The sequence below is a fragment of the Geotrypetes seraphini genome, chromosome 7 (genome assembly GCF_902459505.1).
Source record: "Geotrypetes seraphini chromosome 7, aGeoSer1.1, whole genome shotgun sequence".
In the NCBI taxonomy this organism is placed as follows: domain Eukaryota; kingdom Metazoa; phylum Chordata; class Amphibia; order Gymnophiona; family Dermophiidae; genus Geotrypetes; species Geotrypetes seraphini.
The window spans coordinates 87,151,285-87,171,176 of record NC_047090.1 but is presented as its reverse complement, the minus strand read 5'-3'; the positions used below and the strand labels follow the sequence as shown (position 1 = coordinate 87,171,176).

The 19,892-nt window shown below is 45.2% G+C and overlaps 1 protein-coding gene across 4 annotated transcripts in view; it reads left to right on the top strand.

Moving 5' to 3' along the window:
- Positions 1-19,892, top strand: part of PRORP (protein only RNase P catalytic subunit) — a 137,949-nt gene that overhangs the window by 23,662 nt on the left and 94,395 nt on the right. For all 4 annotated transcript variants that reach the window (XM_033952470.1, XM_033952468.1, XM_033952471.1 and 1 more), the window contains one exon: positions 1,844-1,976. In XM_033952470.1, the coding sequence (XP_033808361.1) occupies positions 1,844-1,976 (133 nt within the window). The remainder of the gene's footprint in view (positions 1-1,843; positions 1,977-19,892) is intronic.

The following is a 19,892-nucleotide window of genomic DNA, read 5'->3' as shown; positions in this document are numbered from 1 at the left end:
CTTTTGAACACAATGTTTCCTTACATTACTGCTTCCTCTGTTGTGTGCAAATTTGTCTCATGCATGTTTATTAAGGTTATCGTGAAGACCTATAGACCAAGGCTCTTCGTAGCTGTGCTCTATGGCTATCAGCTATTAACCAAATAACTGGGCAGACTAGATTGGCTAATTGGCATATTTCTATTCTAATTATTCTGCAGTGGTAAATTACAGGTCCCCTTCCAAATTTGTGGGTTTAGGACTCGTAACTTAGGTTATTCGCGAGTTTCTAAACCATGGCCCACCCTACCTCCTAGTCTTTTCCACACCTCACTTTTAAAGCCTGGTGATCAAGCGGTAAAGTGGGGCAGGAACAATCTTCCTACGCTCCTGCCCATGCAGAACCGCAAACAAAAATGGCTAACGTGAGTTCCTGTGGTCTCGCCAGACTACAGCAGGAACTCACGACAGCCTATTTTGTTCATGGATCTGCATAGGGAAGAGCATAGGAAGATCACCTCTGCCCCGCTTCACTGTTAGACTACAAGGCTTTAAAAAAGTAAGGTGTGAAGAGATCTGGGAGGTGGGATAGGTCAGAGTCAGCCTTGTTCACAGGCCAGCTTTGCACCTAACCTTTGAATATGGAGGGAGGAATATACTCCTGTTTGAGGTTTGTGTTCCCTCTGGCTCACCTCTGCCAAGATCTTCATCTGTATCCCCCTTCTCTCAGAATGGCCTCGCTCCTGTTCTGTTGCATAGTACCCACAACAGCAGCTCTTGGAAGAAATTTCAGTGTAAGCTCTGCAAACTATTATGTGTTCACAGGCCCTGAAGCATTCCTGTTCCTTTTCTAACATGGGCTTTCTGTTACTGTGAGGTGGGTGTGGGTTGCTGCAGAATTTTTTAAAAATCTGTGCACTGTATTTAAAAATTCTCTCCATCCTAAAGCTTGAAATTCCTTCCGACCTTTCCCTCCTCAGGCTCCAGCCTCCCCCGTTCCAACTCTTATTCCAACTGCAGTTCTCTCCCTTTCTAGCTCCCCAGCAAAAAACCTAATTCTGCCTGTCTCCAAAGTTTTCCCACACTCCCCCCTTTTCATTTTTTTATCTTTCTCTCCCCAGCTATCATCCTCCCTCATGTCATACTCTCAGCCTGGGTTATAACGATAGTGTATTTTGGGTAACTGCTTCTTGACTTGTGGCTAAGATCCAAGTGTAGTATATGGGTTGTGAGCTGAGAGTGGTCCCTTATTGGTTGTAATTGAGAACCTTTATGATGTGACAGAGGATAGGGAGAGGAGGTTAGTATCCTGCCATCCATTTCCAGTTGGAAGGCATTGCTGTCTAAAGAGGATTAACTTCATGCTAAAGACAAAGCCAGAACAAAAAATTATCCTTGAACTACCAACATAAAGGCATGAGTTAAATATAAATAATAACTAGCCCCCTAATGCAATAGCCTTAGCACCTAAATGTAAACACCATGTACATGCTAAGATTATAGAATACTATCACTTCTAGGAGCGTATTCAATGCTAAGTGCTAGGTACAGGGGTATATCGAATGTTTACAGGTTACAGAATTCTTGCATTTATGCACTAAAGTGTTCTGTTTTGTGTAGGCATTTATGCCTGCTCTTGATGTGGTACAAATCGGTGTGCTTAATTGTTAGTATGTAAATGCCGACTTGGGCTAGTATTATGTAACAGAATATAGGTGCTCGGATGCAGTGCACTAAGCATGAATTCTATAGTGACATTTTGGCGCCTAAAGTTTTGCACATTTAATAGAATTGACCCCTCGATGTTTCCTACATAAGAGTCCTGCAACCTACATAAGAGTCTTGTGTGCAATTCCTTTTATAGCGGTCGATGTCGAGTGTGCAGTCAGTCTTTGGAGTCAATAAACCTGAGCCAGGAGGAGTATGACATCCTGAAAGATGTTATCCTGAATGATGTAATACATGGCAATGATACATTCAGGAAGACCACCCCAAAGGTAAGCCTCATGGGACCCATCTCATATGCAAGATTCTGATCTTGTCTTTTTACTTTATCTAAAATTACTAGAAAATTCATTTGCTTTTTATGGAACACCACAATAAAAAAAATGCCAGGAATTGTATCAACTTCAAGTGGAGGAGACTGAGAGTATCCGAGCACGTTTTCAACTGCAGATTTATGAACATAGTAATAAAGCTAGCTCTTACACAAGTATAGGAAGTTAACCAGGTAATGAGTATAAACCAACCAGGTCGTGCATGTGCAAGACCGGAGGGCTAGGACTTCGATAGGAAGGCAGGACTTAAATGGGAAACCAAGGTGGCAAGGGAGCCCCTTCTGATGATTCAGACAGGTCTTGACCTGTTTGGGCCGCCGCGGGAGCGGACTGCTGGGCAGGATGGACCTGTGGTCTGACCCGGCAGAGGCACTGCTTATGTTCTTAGATATATTTGGATTAAGCAGTCTAGAGCAACTATCGCTCAGGTGCGAGATGATACTGGTGGGGTGCAGGTTACGGATTCGGCTATTCGCCAGGCATTTTTGCGTTTTTACACCAGGTTAGATGGTGCCCCTGACAAGGTTGATTTGGTGGAACAAACCCGGTTTTTAAATAAGTTACCTATTCCAGTATTGTTTGACAGTGACAAAGAGTATTTACAGGAACCCATTATTCTCTGAGATTTCTGGAGTGATTAATTTGTTGAAAAATGGAAAATCCCCAGGTTTAGATGGATATACTAGTCGGTATTATAAACAATTTTCCGATCAATTGGGGCCTTTGTTGGTAAGGGTGGCTAATGGGATCTCTCAGGGGGACTCGTTACCACTATCTATGGGAGAGGTGGGGGTGGCGATTCTTCTGAAACCGGTGAGAGATGCTTTGAACTGTGGGTCTTATCGACCTATCTCCTTATTGAATTTGGATGCTAAGGTTTTGGCACTTCGGTTGTGGGGAGTGCTTCCATCTTTGATCCATTTGGATCAATCTGGATGCGAGGGCAAGTTAGTGATAACATTAGACCAGGGATCTCAAAGTCCCTCCTTGAGGGCCGCAATCCAGTCGGGTTTTCATGATTTCCCCAATGAATATGCATTGAAAGCAGTGCATGCACATAGATCTCATATTCATTGGGGAAATCCTGAAAACATGACTGGATTGCGGCCAAGGAGGGACTTTGAGACCCCTGCATTAGACGTACTTTACATTTACTGTGGGAGGTGCAGATGCGTCCTAACAAGGCGGTTGTGATGGCGGTTGATACTGAGAAAGCTTTCGACTGGGTTTTATGGGGGTTTCTTTGGGATTTTTGGAGCGTATGGGCTTGTAGGGGGTCATATCGCAGGTGGGTGCAAGCCCTCTATGAGTCACCACGAGCTTGTCTTCGAATTAATCAATCTTACACCGATTTTTTTTCCTATCTACTGGGGGGATGCATCAGGGTTGCCCCCTTTCACCATTATTGTTTGCTGTGTCGCTTTGTATTCGTACGCACCCTGCTTTGTTAGGAATTAATGGGAAGGGGTGGAACATTATATAGCGTTATTTCCAGATGATATCCTGTTATATGTGGGGGAGCCCGAGGACACCATTTTGCAGATATTACAGATCTTTGAGGAGTATGGGAGGGTGTCGGGATTCAAAATTAATTTGGATAAAACGGAAATTATGAATTTGACACTGACTGACTTGGAGGTGGAGGGACTCCAGCGGAGCTTTCCTTTTCGCTGGGCATCACAGGGGATTAAATATTTGGGAATTCATATTCCTAAGGACCTTTCTCAGCTTTATGCTAAGAACTTTCCTGTACTATATCAGAATATTCGACGTGATTTGCATTAGCTTCCATGCCATTGGCTGCCCATTCAAAGACGCTGCACCTTCAAGGCCCTGGTCCTCGCTTTCAAAACCTTCCATGAAACAATTCCGTACTATATGAAAACTAAACTACAAATCTACTTCCCAAAGCGACCACTGAGAAAAACGACTGATTACAAAAATTAAATAGTTCCTTGTCTAATAGATGCTGGCATTGTAATCTGGATGTAGGGACTGAAAGGACACATTTGAAAGGATAAGTTTTCTGTCTCTGTCTGTGCTGGGGGTAATCAAAAACTTGATGTTTGGGAAGAGGTCATTTAATCATGTTAACGAAGTTAGCTGTCTGAGACAATGAAGGCTCAACCCCCCACTGCCATGTACCGGTTGAGATAAATAAAGGAAGCTTTTAACACCTTTTAGTTTAAACAATGAAGTACATATCCTGCTCATTCACTCACCCCCCCTTTCTCTAGTATTGATTACTTCTTTGAAGCCTATGTATCCTGGTTTGTACTTACGTCATCTGCTAATACCACTGACCCATGTTAAAAAAGTATAAAAGTTGGATGTACTAACAAAAGATGAGGCAAATCTCTTTAGAACACTGTCTACGTATCTTTTCTTTCTATGGAGAATGCCTCCGGATATCCATACACAGATGACAGGGTGTTTTGCAGGGCAGTTTCGGGACCAAGAAACGGATCTTGTTCGTTTCAGGGACTTTGGATCATCTTTTGTATTACTGTCCCCATATCTTAGCCTTTTGGAATTCAATCTGGGATCAAATAAATTGTTTATTGGAAAACCATGTAGCGTTATCTTATGATACTGTGATATTTGGAATGTCTATGAGAAAAAAGAGTCAGATATCATCCTGTAATAATAAACTTTTATTGATCATGACTGGAGTTGCCATCCAACATATTACTAATAACTGGAAAGAGCATAGTAGGCTTAATTTTAATTTCTGGTGGAATTCGTTATGCCACATATATAGAATGGAAAGATCATTGGCGGTACAGAATGGAAAGTATAAAAATTTTATTAAAATATGGGAGCCATTAACATCTTTTTGTCATGATTAAATGCCATTTTTCTATTAATTATACACTACTTAATGTTGGGTGGGGGGAGGGTTTCAAGTGTAGGGTTTATGATCTTATAATGAATAATGGGCTTTGAGGGAGGGTGGGGGGAGGGTTACATTTATATTTATAGGATATAATGATAAGATGTTCAAGTGGTCTAATTAATAGTGTTTATTATGAATTTTTGTACACTTGATGAAAGTTTAAAAATGAATAAAGAATTAAAAAAAAAAGGAAAACGACTGACCAAGGAGAAAAACGACTGACCATACCTCCTGGCCACTCCCTCAAAACTGAAACAGCCCGCAAACGTTCCTACTCACATTTCATACCCAAACTTTGGCACACAATCCCCCATCTGTCAGATCACTAGATGGACTCTGGAACTTCAGGAAGGCCGTGAAAACCTTCCTCTTTATTAACCTAGCGCCTTAAAGTCATTCACCCAGAAATGCCACTTAGTCAACACACCTACACCACCTAATCTCACCAGATGCTACTTAGTGCATATGTTTTATTGTCATGTCTATATTGTAATTTATGTAAATTATGTCATCTCTGTTCTGTCTGGATTATTATGGATGCACTTTGTAACCCGTTCTGGGCTCCTTTGGGAGGACTAGCTAAAAAATTGAATGAATAAATAAATAAATAAACCGGTTCCAGCCAGTTTAGCTGCAGATTGTCAAAATGGCTTACCGAGGTCTTTTCTGAGTTTTCTAGCGCTGATTGGCTCAGGCACTGACAGGAAAGTAAGGCTTGACAACTCAGACCCCCATACACATATGTAAATTAAAAATAATTTAAAAAAAGCACAAAACAAATGGAAGTTTGGCAGGACAGATTCTCATTCTCTCCTACCGTGTCACCGACACTAATATATCCCCCCTGCAGCGGGAGAGATGCATGCTCCTTCCCATCACCAAGCAACACCCTCCCACACCCACTGGCAGTGGGAGAGATGCCCACTTTCAACCCTGCCAAGCAAAACACACCCCGACACCCACTCCGTTAGCAGGAGAGATGCACAATCTCTCCCGCCACCAAGCAACACACTCCCTAACCCCCTCAGCAGAGGGAGTGGTGTCCACACACTCCCGCTGCCAAGCAACAACCCCCCAGCAGCGGGAGAGATGAAAAGGTGACTGTGGCTAGAGGGATGCTAGAGTGCATAGGGAGAGGTATGGCCAATAGGAAAAAGGTGGTATTGATGCCCCTGTATAAGACTTTGATGAGATCTCATTTAGAATATTGTGCGCAATTCTGGAGGCCGCACCTTAAAAAAGGATGGAGTTGGTCCAGAGGAAGGCTATTAAAATGGTGCGTGATCTTCGTCATAAAGTGTATGGGGACAGACTTAAAGATCTCAATCTGTATACTTTGGAGTAAAGGTGGGAGAGGGGAGATACGATAGACATTTAAATACCTACTTGATGTAAATGCGCATGAGTCGAATCTTTCATTTGAAAGAAATCTCTGGAATGAGAGGGCATAGGATGAAGTTAAGAGGTGATAGGCTCAGGAGTAATCTAAGGAAAATACTATTTTGCAGAAAGGGTGGTAGATTTGTGGAACAGTCTCCCGGTAGAGATAGTGGAGACAGAGACTGTGTCTGATTTCAAGAAAGCCTGGGATAGGCATGTGGGATTTCTTAGAGAGAGGAAGAGATAATGTTTACTGCGGATGGGCAGACTGGATGGGCCATTTGGCCTTTATCTGCCATCATGTTTCTATGTTTCTCTTGCCACCAAGCAACACCCCCCCCCCCTCCGGTGCCTCTGTCGATCCCTGCCCTCTCCCCCATACCTTACTTAGATGGCTGGCCGGAGGGATGCCTACTCCCTCCGGCCTGCTAGCCCACCTCTTCAACCTGGGCCAATCTGAGCTTTAGGCCTCTCCCCGGATCCAGGCAGGAGCCTAAGGCTCTGATTGTTCCAAATGCATAAGGCCCCTCCCACAGGAAGGGCCTTAACCTGGACCAATCAGAGCCTCAGGCCCCTCTCCAGTACATCCCAGAATGCACTGGGAAGGGGAAGGACCGCCATTTTGAAGAGGTGGGCTAGCCGGCCAGAGGGAGTAGGCATCCCTCCGGCCAGCCATCTAAGTAAGGTAAGGGGGGAGAGGGCGGGGGTTGTCGGATGCACCGGGGTGTGTTGTTTTGCGGTGGAAGAATGTGGGCGATGGGGTGTTGGGGTGCTTGTTGCTTGGCACGTTCCCTCTGACGCACGGGATCGCATCAGAGGGAACGTGCTACCAAGTTGGAGAGCGGCCTGCGAGGTTCGCTAAAGCCGGCCACCACGATCGCAGGCTGCTTTGAAGAGGAGCAGGCCAGGAGACGCCAGGATGGAGGGAGGGTAAGAAGGTGATCAATACAGGGGGCCATGGGGAGAGGTAAAGGGGTCTGCTTTGGGGGGAGGGGTGTGCTGGGGGGAGACACAAGGAGCCATGGAGAGATAGGGAGAGGGAAATGGGGCTGCTTTGGGGGGGAGTTGTGCTGGGAACAGACAGCTTTGCTCTGGGGGGAAGACAGAAGGGGCCATTGAGAGAAGGGAGAGGGAAAAGGGGCTGCTTTGGGGGGAGGGGTGTGCTGGGGGGCAGACAGCTTTGCCTGGGGAGGGGGGGAAGACAGAAGGACACAGACAGTGGCCAAGGAGAGAGAGATAAAGAAACACAGACAGATAGACACATCTATTCTAGCACCCGTTAATATAACGGGCTTAAAGACTAGTTGAAATTATAAAATTGCAAAACCAACAAAAAATTAAATTTGAGAGTTATTTATTTAAAGTTCTTTAAGCTATGAAAGGGTAACTGTAACAATGGTGAAACTAGAGTAGCTAGAATAGAATTGCTAATCAATGTGATAGATGGGGAAGGGGTAAAACGTGGACCTCACGTATCCGTCTCAGCGTAGGGAGGGAAAAATATAAGGATCCGTCAGCGCTAAAATCTCATCGAGGTCTTGAGGCCCTCATTTTACCCCTTCTCCAAGAAAGGCAGAGCAGAGGGGTACTCAAAATGAACTCTGCTCCCACGGCTACCATGGCCTCTTCTCTCCCAGAACCAACCGTAAAGGAGGTGGCCTGGCATTACTCTACAAATCATTCTTCGATGTCCAGCTCCTAGAAAAAGGCAGTCACACCTCACTAGAATACATGCTAGCCTCTGTAAACGATGAACTCCACCCCCATGCACTGGGTATCCTGTTTCTATATCGCCCACCCACCCCTTGGAACAAATCCTCTGAACTTGTCCTCGAGACTATAACAAATGCCTTCCTCAAATTCCAAAGACTACTGATTATAGGGGACATCAGTCTCCACCTAGACAACCTCACCAGCAAGGACACAACCGAATTTATTAGCTTCCTCACCTCCCTTGGCTTCCCCCCCCTGCCCCATCCCCAACCCATGAAAAGGGGCACACACTTGACTTCATTAGCTTCCTCGATCTTACCGCCCACAAAACTTTAGCCGGCGATACTCGCTGGGATCATGTACCCTGGTTTGACCACCTCTTAGGGACCTTCTGTCTCCCCATCTTCATGTTGCCTTTTGGGGCTCCGCCCTGCACTCCCAATTCCATTACCTTCCACAAAAAAATTACGAATGACCTGTTCTGGACCAAATTTCTCAACCTATTGTCCTCCACTCCTCAGCCTGCAGACCCAGAATCCAACTGGCATAATTGGGTCACACTTTCCCAGTCCACTTACCACTCCCTCGCCCCTCTTTCCACTAAAACCATCTCCTACTCCCGTAAGGCCCCTTGGTTTCTCCCCTATCACAGAGAACTAAAGCAGAAATGTCGAGCTCTGGAGCGCAAATGGAGAAAATCTATCGACAGACAGTCCTGGAGGGCCAACATCAAGTTCTTCAATACAGTTCTGAAAAAAGCAAGACAGAACTTCTATGGAGATAAATTCACCAGATCCAACAACCAGAGCAGTACTCTATTCAATATCTGGCGTTCCTTAACTTCCAAAAAAGGCTCCACCTCGGTCCCCTCCTCCCCCTCAGCTGGTGTTCTGGCGAAATTCTTCAACGATAAGATCACCACCTTAAGATTCCCCTTCCCACCCACAGTCCCCTACAACTCCCTGGTGCCCACCGACTCCATTTCTACCCCAACGACCTCCTACCCCATCCCAGTCGACAGATCCTGGTCCACCTTTGAGCTCGTATCCAAATCCACGGTCCTCAAACTTTGCCTCAAACTGAAATCCTGCAACTGCTCCTTAGACCCATTCCCCTCCTCCCGCGCAGGCCATCTCTTTTATTACCGAACTCATCAATTCCGCCTTACACTCGGGCCTTTTCTCCCCAGAAATGGGCCATATTGCCCTGACCCTTCTACTGAAAAAATCTGACCTAGACCCCTCCACACCATCCAGCTATCGCCCAATAGCAAATATCCCTCTATTAACCAAGTTGCTCGAGTCCATCATAGCCACCCAACTCGCATCTTATTTAGAGAGATTCTCTATCCTCCTACCTTACCAATATGGATTTCGTCCCAATTTCAGCACCAAATCACTACTGACCTCCTTAATCTCTACTCTCGAAATAAGTTTGCCATCCTCCTTCAATTCGACCTTTCCGCTGCTTTTGACGTTGTTCACCATGACATCCTAGTCTACCAACTCTCCGAGATAGGCATCAACTCCACAGTCTTAGACTGGTTCTCAAAATTCTTACGCTCTCGTTCTTACACCGTCAACGTGAATGGCACCTCATCCGCCCCCTGGCAACCAACGTGTGGAGTCCCGCAAGGCTCACCTCTTTCTCCTATCCTGTTTAACATCTATATGTCCTCTCTTAAACTCCTCAACTTATCCCCCCTAGAAACAATTTACACTTATGCTGACGATATCCTAGTCCTCCTCGAGACCGACCCAAACCTTACCAACCTCTCGGAGAACATATCCTCCTGTATAACGAACCTCCAGTCCTGGGCCCATACTGTCAAAATGAAACTTAACGAATCCAAAGCTAAACTACTTTGGCTCGGCCCTAAACTAGACCAACTCCCCACCTCCATCCCCCTGTCCTCTGGCTCCACTCTGCAGCTGGAGTCCTCAAGCAATGTTCTGGGCATCATCATCGACTCCACTTTGTCTTTCAACGACCACCTTAATTCCTTGACAAAAAAATGCTATTTCAGCCTTCACATGCTGAGGAAAGTAAGATCCTATTTCCATCAAAATCACTTTACCGTTCTCGTCCAATCTATCATCCTGTCCAGATTGGACTACTGCAACTCAATCTACCTAAGCCTTACCAAGAAAAACCTTCATAGACTTCAGCGGATCCAGAATACCGCGGCCAAGCTCATCTTCGCAAAAAGTAAATTCGACCATGTCTCACCGCTCCTGTCCAAGCTCCACTGGCTTCCGATTATCGCCAGGGTCCACTTTAAATGCGCCTGTCTAACTTTCAAAATCCTCCACGGCATCCTCCCTCCCTTCATCCCACTCTCCTGGAACTCCTTAAATCTTAATACCACCAGACCCACTCACAAACTTAAATTATCCTTTCCTTCATTAAAAGGCATTTCCCACGCAGGAAAACTAGGGACCTCCCTCCCCTTCAGACTCACTGAGCTCTGGAACAACCTTACCTCCCCCCTCCGGACCCTGAGCTCTCTCCAACTCTTCCGCAAACATCTGAAAACCTGGCTGTTTTCAAAAATGTAATACTTACCTCATCTTTGGCATCGTAAGCCCCTCAAACATCCTTTCTCTATAACCTTTAACCTTCATTGGAGTTCCTTTCTCTCTCAACTCCTGTAAACCGTGCCGAGCTCTACGATTGTAGAGATGATGCGGTATATAAACCTAAGGTTTAGTTTAGTTTAGTTTAGATTGAGCAATTCAGAGGAAGGAAAGGAGCCGAGGCTCTGCCTCATGCCTACGATCCTCAGACTGAACCCCGACAGCACCCAGCAACGTTTGGAGACTTCTTTTCCATAACGCACGTTCGAAACCTATGTCCCCGCTCTCTTGGCTTCTGCTCTGCTGCTCCAGCACTAGTCTCTGTCTCTGACAGACCTCGATGAGATTTTAGCGCTGACGGATCCTAATACTTTTCCCTTCCTATGCTGAGACGGATCCGTCAGTGCTAAAATCTCATCGAGATCTGTCAGAGACAGAAACTACAAGTGGCACGGACACAGACCTCATATTTTTAAGGCCGTGCGGGTTTAGATCCGTGAGGTCCGTCAGGTCCGCGTTTTACCCCTTCCCTGATAGATGTTCTTGTTTTTGAGTGCAAATTAACTCAAAACGTGGCTCAATTAGTCGACAAGCAAACACGCATTTCATCATCCACCATCTGCAGTTCTCTTTTTTTCAATTTAATTTCTGTCAGAGCAGAAAATCCAAGTTCGCAAAGATAAGAAGATCAAAACGGTAACAAAGCCTTGTTTGTTTTGTTGCTCAAGTTAGGATAACGACTGCATAAAAAATAAAATTACTTGCCGTTAGTTTTCAAAGACCAGTGACATTAAAGAATGATGCTTGTCTGGGCAGTTGTATCCTTACGCATGCAGACGCTCATAACATTGACAGACTCTTGCGTATGTGACGTACATGTCATCTATTCTAGTGTATATTTATAAAAGGAATTTCTAAAAATAAAGTAAAATTCTGGAATCTATAGGGTGCACCATTGTGCCGTGGCACACAGTTTGAGAGACAATGTAGCTATTTGAAGCCAGGTCTCATAACTCACTGGCAAAATGACCCTAAACTACCTCCAGTGCAAATCCATCAGAACTGATTGAGGTTTGAGATAGAAAACTGGCATTTAGGCAAAAAGGAAAGAAGGCACCTACATTCATTTATAAATTATGCTACTACCAGGTACCTAGCTTTAAAGTTCCCTTTTTATGATAAGAAAACATAAAGATACTAGTACCTTATATAGTAGCTTGGTCCCACCTAGTGTACCTCAAGTTGCACTGTGTGATAGAGAGTGCCGCCATTTTGAAGATTGCAGCTCAGAGAAACAGGAATGAGTGGATATAGCTCCTGCTTCAGATGTAACGTATGATGGGTCTGGGCGGGGTTGAGCAAGGTTATCACTATAGCACTAGGCCATAGTTACTGTGGGGTGCCTGGTCTGGCCTAGCTGAGGAAGGGGTCCACCAGGCTTGGCTTTGCCTAGTTTGTGGGTGGGGCATTGGATGTCTAGGCTATTTGTGACGAGGAGGGGGCCACTGGACCACCAGGGCATTATTTAAGATTTAGGGATGGAGTGGGGGACAATGCAAAGGAGGGGCCAGGGCCATTAAATTACCAGAATTTTATTGGGGGAAGTGGTTGGGCATTGGCTTAGCAAGTGTGAGGTGTCTGGGGTGGAGGTGCCCCTCCTCCCTCTTCTCCGCCCCTCCACCTACACAAGCTCCTTTCCCATCCTGCCGCGCGTTCGCCTCTTTCCTTCCCCCGTACCTCTGTAGTGCTCTTGGTGTGAGCAGCAACCCCCAAGCTGTGCTGCATCAGCGTCGACTCTTCCTCTGATGTCACAGGAAGAGTGCTAGCGCGATAGCAGGTTGGGGGTTGCTGCTCATACTAGGGATGTTACAGAGGTATGAGAGAAGGGAATCGGCATGCACATATGGCAGTGGGGGCTGGTGGAGAGAAAGATGGGTGCCTGTGATCTCATCAAGACCACTCCCCTTTACTACACCACTGCTTGAAGTGCCTGAGCTAATCACCGCTGAGCAGCAAATTACTGCCATTTCAGTTTTTCTGTGCTAGATTCGTAGTAGAATTTCAGTCTACTGTGAACCTGTGAGCATTTGCCTCTCAGGCTTAGATTCTGAAAAAAAAATGTGTAAAAAAATGACGGGCTGTTATCGTGGCTGTTAATAGTAGTGATTTTTAAAAAGCGAGTCATTCTCCAAAAAATGCTCATGCAAATTAGGTTGGCAGAGAGCAGTGAAGATTCGTTAAATATGCATGTGCCCATCGCTGGTGATGGCGATGGGCACATATGAAGAAAAAACACACACAAAAAAAATCTCCCCCCCCAAAAAAAACAACAGCGAGAGAGATGCCCGCTTTCTCCCGCCACAAACAACACCCTCCCCCCAGCAGCAGGAGAGATGCCCAATCTCTCCCGCCACTAACCAACACCCCCCCCAATCCTCCTCGACAGCGGAAGAGATGCCCACGCTCTTCCGTTGCCATGCATTCACCCCTCCCCCCATGCCTCTAATGACCCCTGCCCTCTCTCCCTTACCTTGCTTCAGATGGCTAGCTAGAGGGATGCCACTTCCTCCAGCCAGCTGGCCCACCTCTTCAAAATGGGCCTTTCCCTCTCCGGTGCATCCTAGGAGGAGGAGGGAAAGGCCCATTTTGAAGAGGTGGGCCAGCTGGCTGGAGGAAGTAAGAAGCAAGGTAAGGGGGAGAGGGTAGGGGTCATTGGAGACACAGGGGGATGTATTGCATGGCGACAGGAGAACATGGGCATATCTCCTGCTGCCGAGAGGGGTTGGGGGATGTGGTGGTTGGTGGCAGGAGATATTGGCATCTTTTCTGCTGCTGGGGGTGCGGCTGGAGAGAGTAGGCATTTCTCCCACTGCCAGGGGTGTGTTTTGGTTGTTTAGTGGCAGAAGAGATTGGGCATCTCTCCCGCTGCCGGGTGGGAGTCTTGTTTGCGGCCACAAGATATACTTTTAATAGTGCTGGCACTCTACCGGTACCCCTGGGACAGTCGCTGATTTTTTGGCGCCAAAACACCACTCTTGGAGAATGGCTTGGCGATGTTCAAGAATCCACCGGAGTGCTCTTTTCAATGTTCAAGAGCCCATTTGCAGGGCAGTGTCAGAAACTCCTAGAAAGCTCGCAAAAGTCCTTGGCAAGCCGTTTTGATAATCTGCCGCTAAAATACATGCTCGCTAAATCAGTTGAACTGTTTAGTGAGCACATTAAATGTTTTGAAAATATGGGCCCCAATATTGCAAAGTTAGACATAATATCTGCTTTGAGGAACACTGGCTACTGGAAGTGAGAATGGTTCCTTGGGACGTTGGCTTGTTCAGATGCAGAAAGCAATTCAGTTTAACTGATAATTCTGTGCCTGGTTCTTAAAGTAATCTTCCCTAGCAACAGCAGCAGATGAATCCAGAGACCAATGGGATAGCTCACATCTACCAGCAGGTGGAGATAGAGAAACTGATTAGCAGGTGTTCTTATTTTCTGGCACTCCTCCTGTCTCATCAGTATGCTCTATCTCCCAGCAGGGAAAAGTCGCTATTCCAATTGCTCCTGGATTCTGACGATGGCTGGAAATTCCATTTCTCCTGTTGAGATTTTCTCTTCAGTGAGCTTACAATTGATTCTATTTCTCCTGTTGAGATTCTTTCTCTTCAGTGAGACAGGGGTGTCCGGCTGAACGGTGCCGGCTTTAGAGGTTACACTTGGGCCCCCCCTTGTCCCTGCCTCACCCTCCCTCCTCTGATAGAGGGTTTATCTGGGTCTCTAGTTTTCTTCTTTCCCTGAAAAAAAAAAAAAAAAATAGAGACTGCAGTTGCTATCCACGATTGGGTACTCTTAGTAGTACTCACCCTGTTCTTACCGGAGTCTTACACCCTTGTAAGCTGGGTTGTGAGTATGCCTTTTGAGACTCTCTACATCTCTCTCGAGGTCTCCCATGGGTGACACTATGTATGTTCAGCGATTTTCTTACTTTTGATACCTTTGAGGCTGCACTGACGGTGTCTGGTGGCGCTATTGAACTGCTTCCTGACCTTTGAAGTGGTTTTTGGGGCATAGGGGCTATTTCCGATTTCCTTCGGGCATAACTATCTTTTTCTGTGTTCCTAGGCCCATTGCTTGTCTTCCCTGGGCCACCTTGAACTGCATACCCTCTGTCAGCTCTTTCGGCTCTCCCGGGGTCAGGGACCTGTCATATGGGCAAGTCACAACGCGTTTGCCTGATTCCTGTTGATTTGCTGTGGTTTTCCTAAGGGCAGTAGATATAGCATTTTGATTGCATCTCGTTCGTCTTCCCTTTATGGCTCATACGTCTTTTTCGCTCCCGTGGCATGGAGTTAGTCCGGTTTTCAGGCCAGTCTCCCACATAGCTCAGCGCTTGAAAGCACTGCATGTATCTTCCAAAGGTCAGGGGTTAAGTCCTGACTAAGGTTCCCAAGGACATGATATTACACACCTGGAATTCTTCTTCCAGTTCCTGCAGTGATTGTACTGTTGTTTCTGTCCTCTTGCGTTTCATTCTGAGGGGATCTTGTCTTCTCCCATGGCCTCGTCAGGCTTTCACATGAGGGAGTCGTCGCTATGCTATCAGGTCAGGGAGTTGTGCATTTTTTTCCAGGTGTTTGCACCTTTGCATTTTCCTCAGATTTCCAGTTTGTTCATGGAGTCTCTCTGTTTGGTGTTTTTCTGGGAAGTGTTACTGGTCCTCGAGACGGTTCTTGTAGTTCTTGGGGTACCACTGAATGTAGGGTGGCCAAGACGGGAGCATTGGGCAGGCTGGATCCCATGCTGCTGCATTAGTTCTCGGGTTACACTTTTCTGCTGGCAACCTGGGAGGGGATCTACAGTTTCTCTATGGACTAGAAGTCGGCACTAGATTTGCCTGCCTCCCTTGGACCGGCGCTTTAGATCCTGGTACATGCCAGTTCGCCTACCCTTGGATTCACAAGCGTTTTAGAAACAGTAAGCGGTGGACCGTTTTGTCGCGGCCAGGCGATTCATCTGATTTCTTCTTGACTGCCTGCTTGGTTAGAACGAATTCCAGTCAGGCTATTTAACTGACATGAAAAGGTTGGTTTCTTTTTCCGCAATTCCTTGCTCGTACTTTTTCAAATTTGCAGCGCTTTTTTTCTTAGGTACTCTTTAGAGGTACTTCGGGATTTTATTTTTGGTTCATATAGGAGGGCCAGGGGCTTCTTTCCGGAGACGTGGACGTTACGTCTAGGTCTCAGAGTGGATTTATTCGTCTCTTGTCAGGTCTAAGAGTATGGGATTATAGACAGTTTCTAGGTTCCTTATTGCTAACTCATGGGGAACTTCGGCTTGCTATCCCCTTCTGATACTAAGGCTGTTACTTTAGTTTCAGTTGTTCCCAGTATCTCTGGGATCCATTTATTTAGGATGCTCCTCCTGCTCCTCCTGCTTCGCTCTGGGAGATATGATGGCTCAGGCGATGTCGCTTTTAGAGACTTGCCTCGGTCTTTGCTGGACTTGCTCTTGGTTTCAAAATACATTTCCTGTTTCTTTTTGCTGATTTATTTGGTGAGTCATTTGCTTCCATTTTATTCTTTTGGGTGTTTTCATTTATGGTTTGAAAGATTACGATGTTCGTGCTGATTGCCTTTGGAGCTGACATCACTTATTAGATTGATTCTAAGGGTTTCAGTTTCTCTGGAGTGGGGTGAGGAATTTATGTGTAACCTTATACTATAGTTAAAAGAATCTGTATTCAGGTATCAGGTGGAGTCACAGTACAGGCCTGGGGACATGTTGTAGCCAGCCACCTTCTCATGACTGAAAGGGGATTTCCAGCCTGCAAAGACAGAAGTGAAATTGTAACATTGGGTCTTCAATACTAGGAAATGCAGGGATCTTAAAATTAGCTGTAGACTGCAGTTACAATGTTAAACATAGATTTCAAAATGACTTGAGTTCTTTATTGTCCTTAAGGGGTGTGTATGTATTTATATTCTGCTTTAAACCCAAAGATGATTACAATAAAAACATACATAAAATCAATGCAACAGTAATGATACATATAAAAATAATTACACTGTGCCTTACAATAAACTATTAAAAATAAATTAAAATCTTTAGCTGAGTAGCATATTCTTTTTTTCAAACGGAGTGGGCTTCCACAAAATAAAAAGTTTTAAAATATTTTGGAACTAGAATTATCCCAGGACAAACAGGCAGCATATTCTCACATGTGGGTGACCTCTAAGCTAACCAGAATGGGATGGTGGGAATACTGGCATTTAGGAAAATAAATTTTGTAATACTGTCTGACCGAAATGCCCATCCCGTCTGGAAAAAGATTCCAGACAATAATGTGAGGTGAATGTATGAACCATGGACCAAGTACAGGCTTTGCAGATTTTATCAATAGGAGTAGATCGAAGAAAAGCTACTGATGCTGTCATAGCTCGAACTTTATAGGCTACGACCCGACTCTCCAGCTGCAGCCCAGCCTGAGCATAAGAGAACGATATGCAGGAAGCCAACCAGTTGGAAATCGTTCTCTTGGAAACAGGATGCCTCAGCTTATTAGAATCAAAGGAGACAAAAAGTTGAGGAGATGCTCTATGCGGCTTTGTTCTGTTGAGATAATAGGCCAAAGCCCGCTTGGAATCCAGAGAGTGAAGAGCCGTTTCTCCTGGATGTGGCTAGTCCATTAGAATGCTGGTTCCTCTCATATCTAAATGATGTTGATTTGGACATTTCTAACTTGGATGATTTTATGGTTGAAAATGGTGAATAAAGTTAGATGTCCTGACGAGCAAGACGTCCAAATAGATGATTTTCAAAAAAAATATTTGGACGTCTAGTGGCTTTGCTAGATTAAAAAACAGCTGTTTCTCTGCCCTCAACTTTGTTACATTTGTGGGAAACATCCAGATTTGAACTTAGACGTCCTATCAAAAATGTCCCTCTGTGACAGAGAGATTTTAAAAACTTTTATCAGGATGTACCAATGAGTTTCAGTGCTTTACCTGTAACAGATGTTTGGAAAAAAGACAGCTCAGGGGAGATATTTCCCCTAAGCTGTCTCGAGGTCTATAAAATACTGAGGGCCAGATGCACTAAACAGGATCGGTACGACCATGTGAGTCCACTCTGATCCGATTTTTGGCCGATTTCTAAAAGAGCTATTAATGCACTAAAATTTTCCATGCAAATGACTCGTGTGGAGGTTCATAATAATCCCCGTCTCTCCCGTCCAACTGATCGGTGTGAGAGCGACTCTCACACATACGCAGAGCTGGCAGGAAACCTCTTTTTTCTTTTTTAATGGGCACAGATGCTGTATGTGTGTTACACATACAATTTCTACCCCATTAAAAGAAAAAAGCCCTCTCCGACGTCTCCCTGACGAACTAGCACAGGAGACTGACACCCCCCCCCCCATGAAAATCGGCAGGAGGGATGCCCATGTTTTACAATCGGAAAAAACCCGATGCTAAATAGCCAAGCGATGTTTGTGCATCAATAGCTTGGCTATTTTGCATGGGGTTATACTAATTTGCATGGGTTGGATCGGGTCAGAAATGGGTGATCACACGTGGTGGGCGTTTAGTGCATCGGGTTATTTATCAATGATCGTCGCTAAACCTGTGAAAACAGGTTTAGTGATGATCGCTGACTTTAGTGCATCTCCCAGAATGTTCTTAGGAACACTTTTACAAAAATCTACCATAATTGTTTTGAATAATATTTGTGTGCTTTCAGGCATAATGCTTTGACTGACTTTCATCTCAGAGGATGTAGCAACAAACTCATTAGTCCTCCTGCTAATAAAATTTAATATTTTTGAAATTGTTAGATTGTTATAACTCGCTATGTGGTGTTGTCAGAGACAGATTTCCCTATAAGCTAGACAAGCTACAGCTACTGTAAGAGTCTCATATTATAAGAGGCCTTTACTAGCTTGGAAAGTTATTAAACCTAAAATTGACATCCTATTTAATTGATTTGGAGGGTGGCAGTCTCTTAAATGTTACAGCTTATGAGCCACAACGCACATAAATCTAGCCCTGATTATTGTCTCATTCGCCAAACCTCCTATAGCTTGAGTAGAAAGCAGTTGTCCTAAAACAGCCATATATTGGCACCCTGTGTTCTTGTCAACCTCTAAGGAAGAAATGCAAGACCAGGGTTTAAGCCTTATTGTCTTCTGTATTTATGCTGATGTTAAGGAGTGGCAGCCAGAGCAATTTTTCTGGGTCCCATGTTACAGGAGGTTCCAAGCCTACCTCAGAAGTAAGCATAGCCTCTCCAGATGTCTGGATTTACCTGGACATGTCCTCTTTTTAGAGGACTGTCCAGGTGTCTGGATGGATTTTGGAAACTAAACACTTTGTCTGGGTTTTGCATGGTCCTGGCTCTGCCAGAGCTTGGGGCTGCAGTGGAGGGTCTCCGAGCATGCGCAGATGTGACACCTTCCAGAAGCAGCTCCAGGAAGAAGTGGAGATGAGGTTTGTTGGGGAGGGGGCTGAGGGTGGAATGGAGGAGCCACGTGTCCTCTTTTTTTCCTATCAAAAAAAAAAATGGTAGCCCTGGGCCTTTGCATATCTGACACTGATCCTGAACTGCAATGTTGTTCTCTCTCCATACTCCTATCAGAGTCCTTTTCTGTTGATGTGGGAATAAGGATTAGACAGCTTGCAAAGAATTTGACTGAAGAGTAATTTGGGATGCTGGTAAAGATACAGTGAGAATTTCAAGAGCCAGAGTATCTTATTTCCATCCTCCTTCATGCCAGAGTGCACCAAACATTCCAGTGTCTTCTCCTTGTTGCGTGAGCCCAAGAATAAACCTTGCCATCAGGATTCCTGCCTACAGGGCAGAACTCCTGGGTAGAGACTTTTAATGGCAAAGCTGGCAAGAAGTGAAAGTATGGACAAGGACTAGAGCCTTACAACAATAAGGTATATAGTGTGGCTTAGATATAACTGCTACAGTAAGACTGTGTATTTAATAGTAGATCACATAGGTTTACTCAGATCAATGGGATGTGTCTTCTGATTTGTTCTGTTTATCCCTGCTCGGTAAGCTAAGAGGCAGTTGTCGGAGGGAGCTCCCATGTTGATCTGCCCTGCCTTTAAAGTGAGTTGAACTTTCTATAGCACTCAGAACCTGGGATTTCACCATCACTCCCGTGCAGTGACTTGAGATCGTCACAGGTAGAGCTGCGTGATGGGAGGATTGAACTTGTTAAATTTCACCTGTGATTCATAGCGCCTTTTAGTTCAGATTCCTGACATATGAGTGCACGTGTGCTGTACC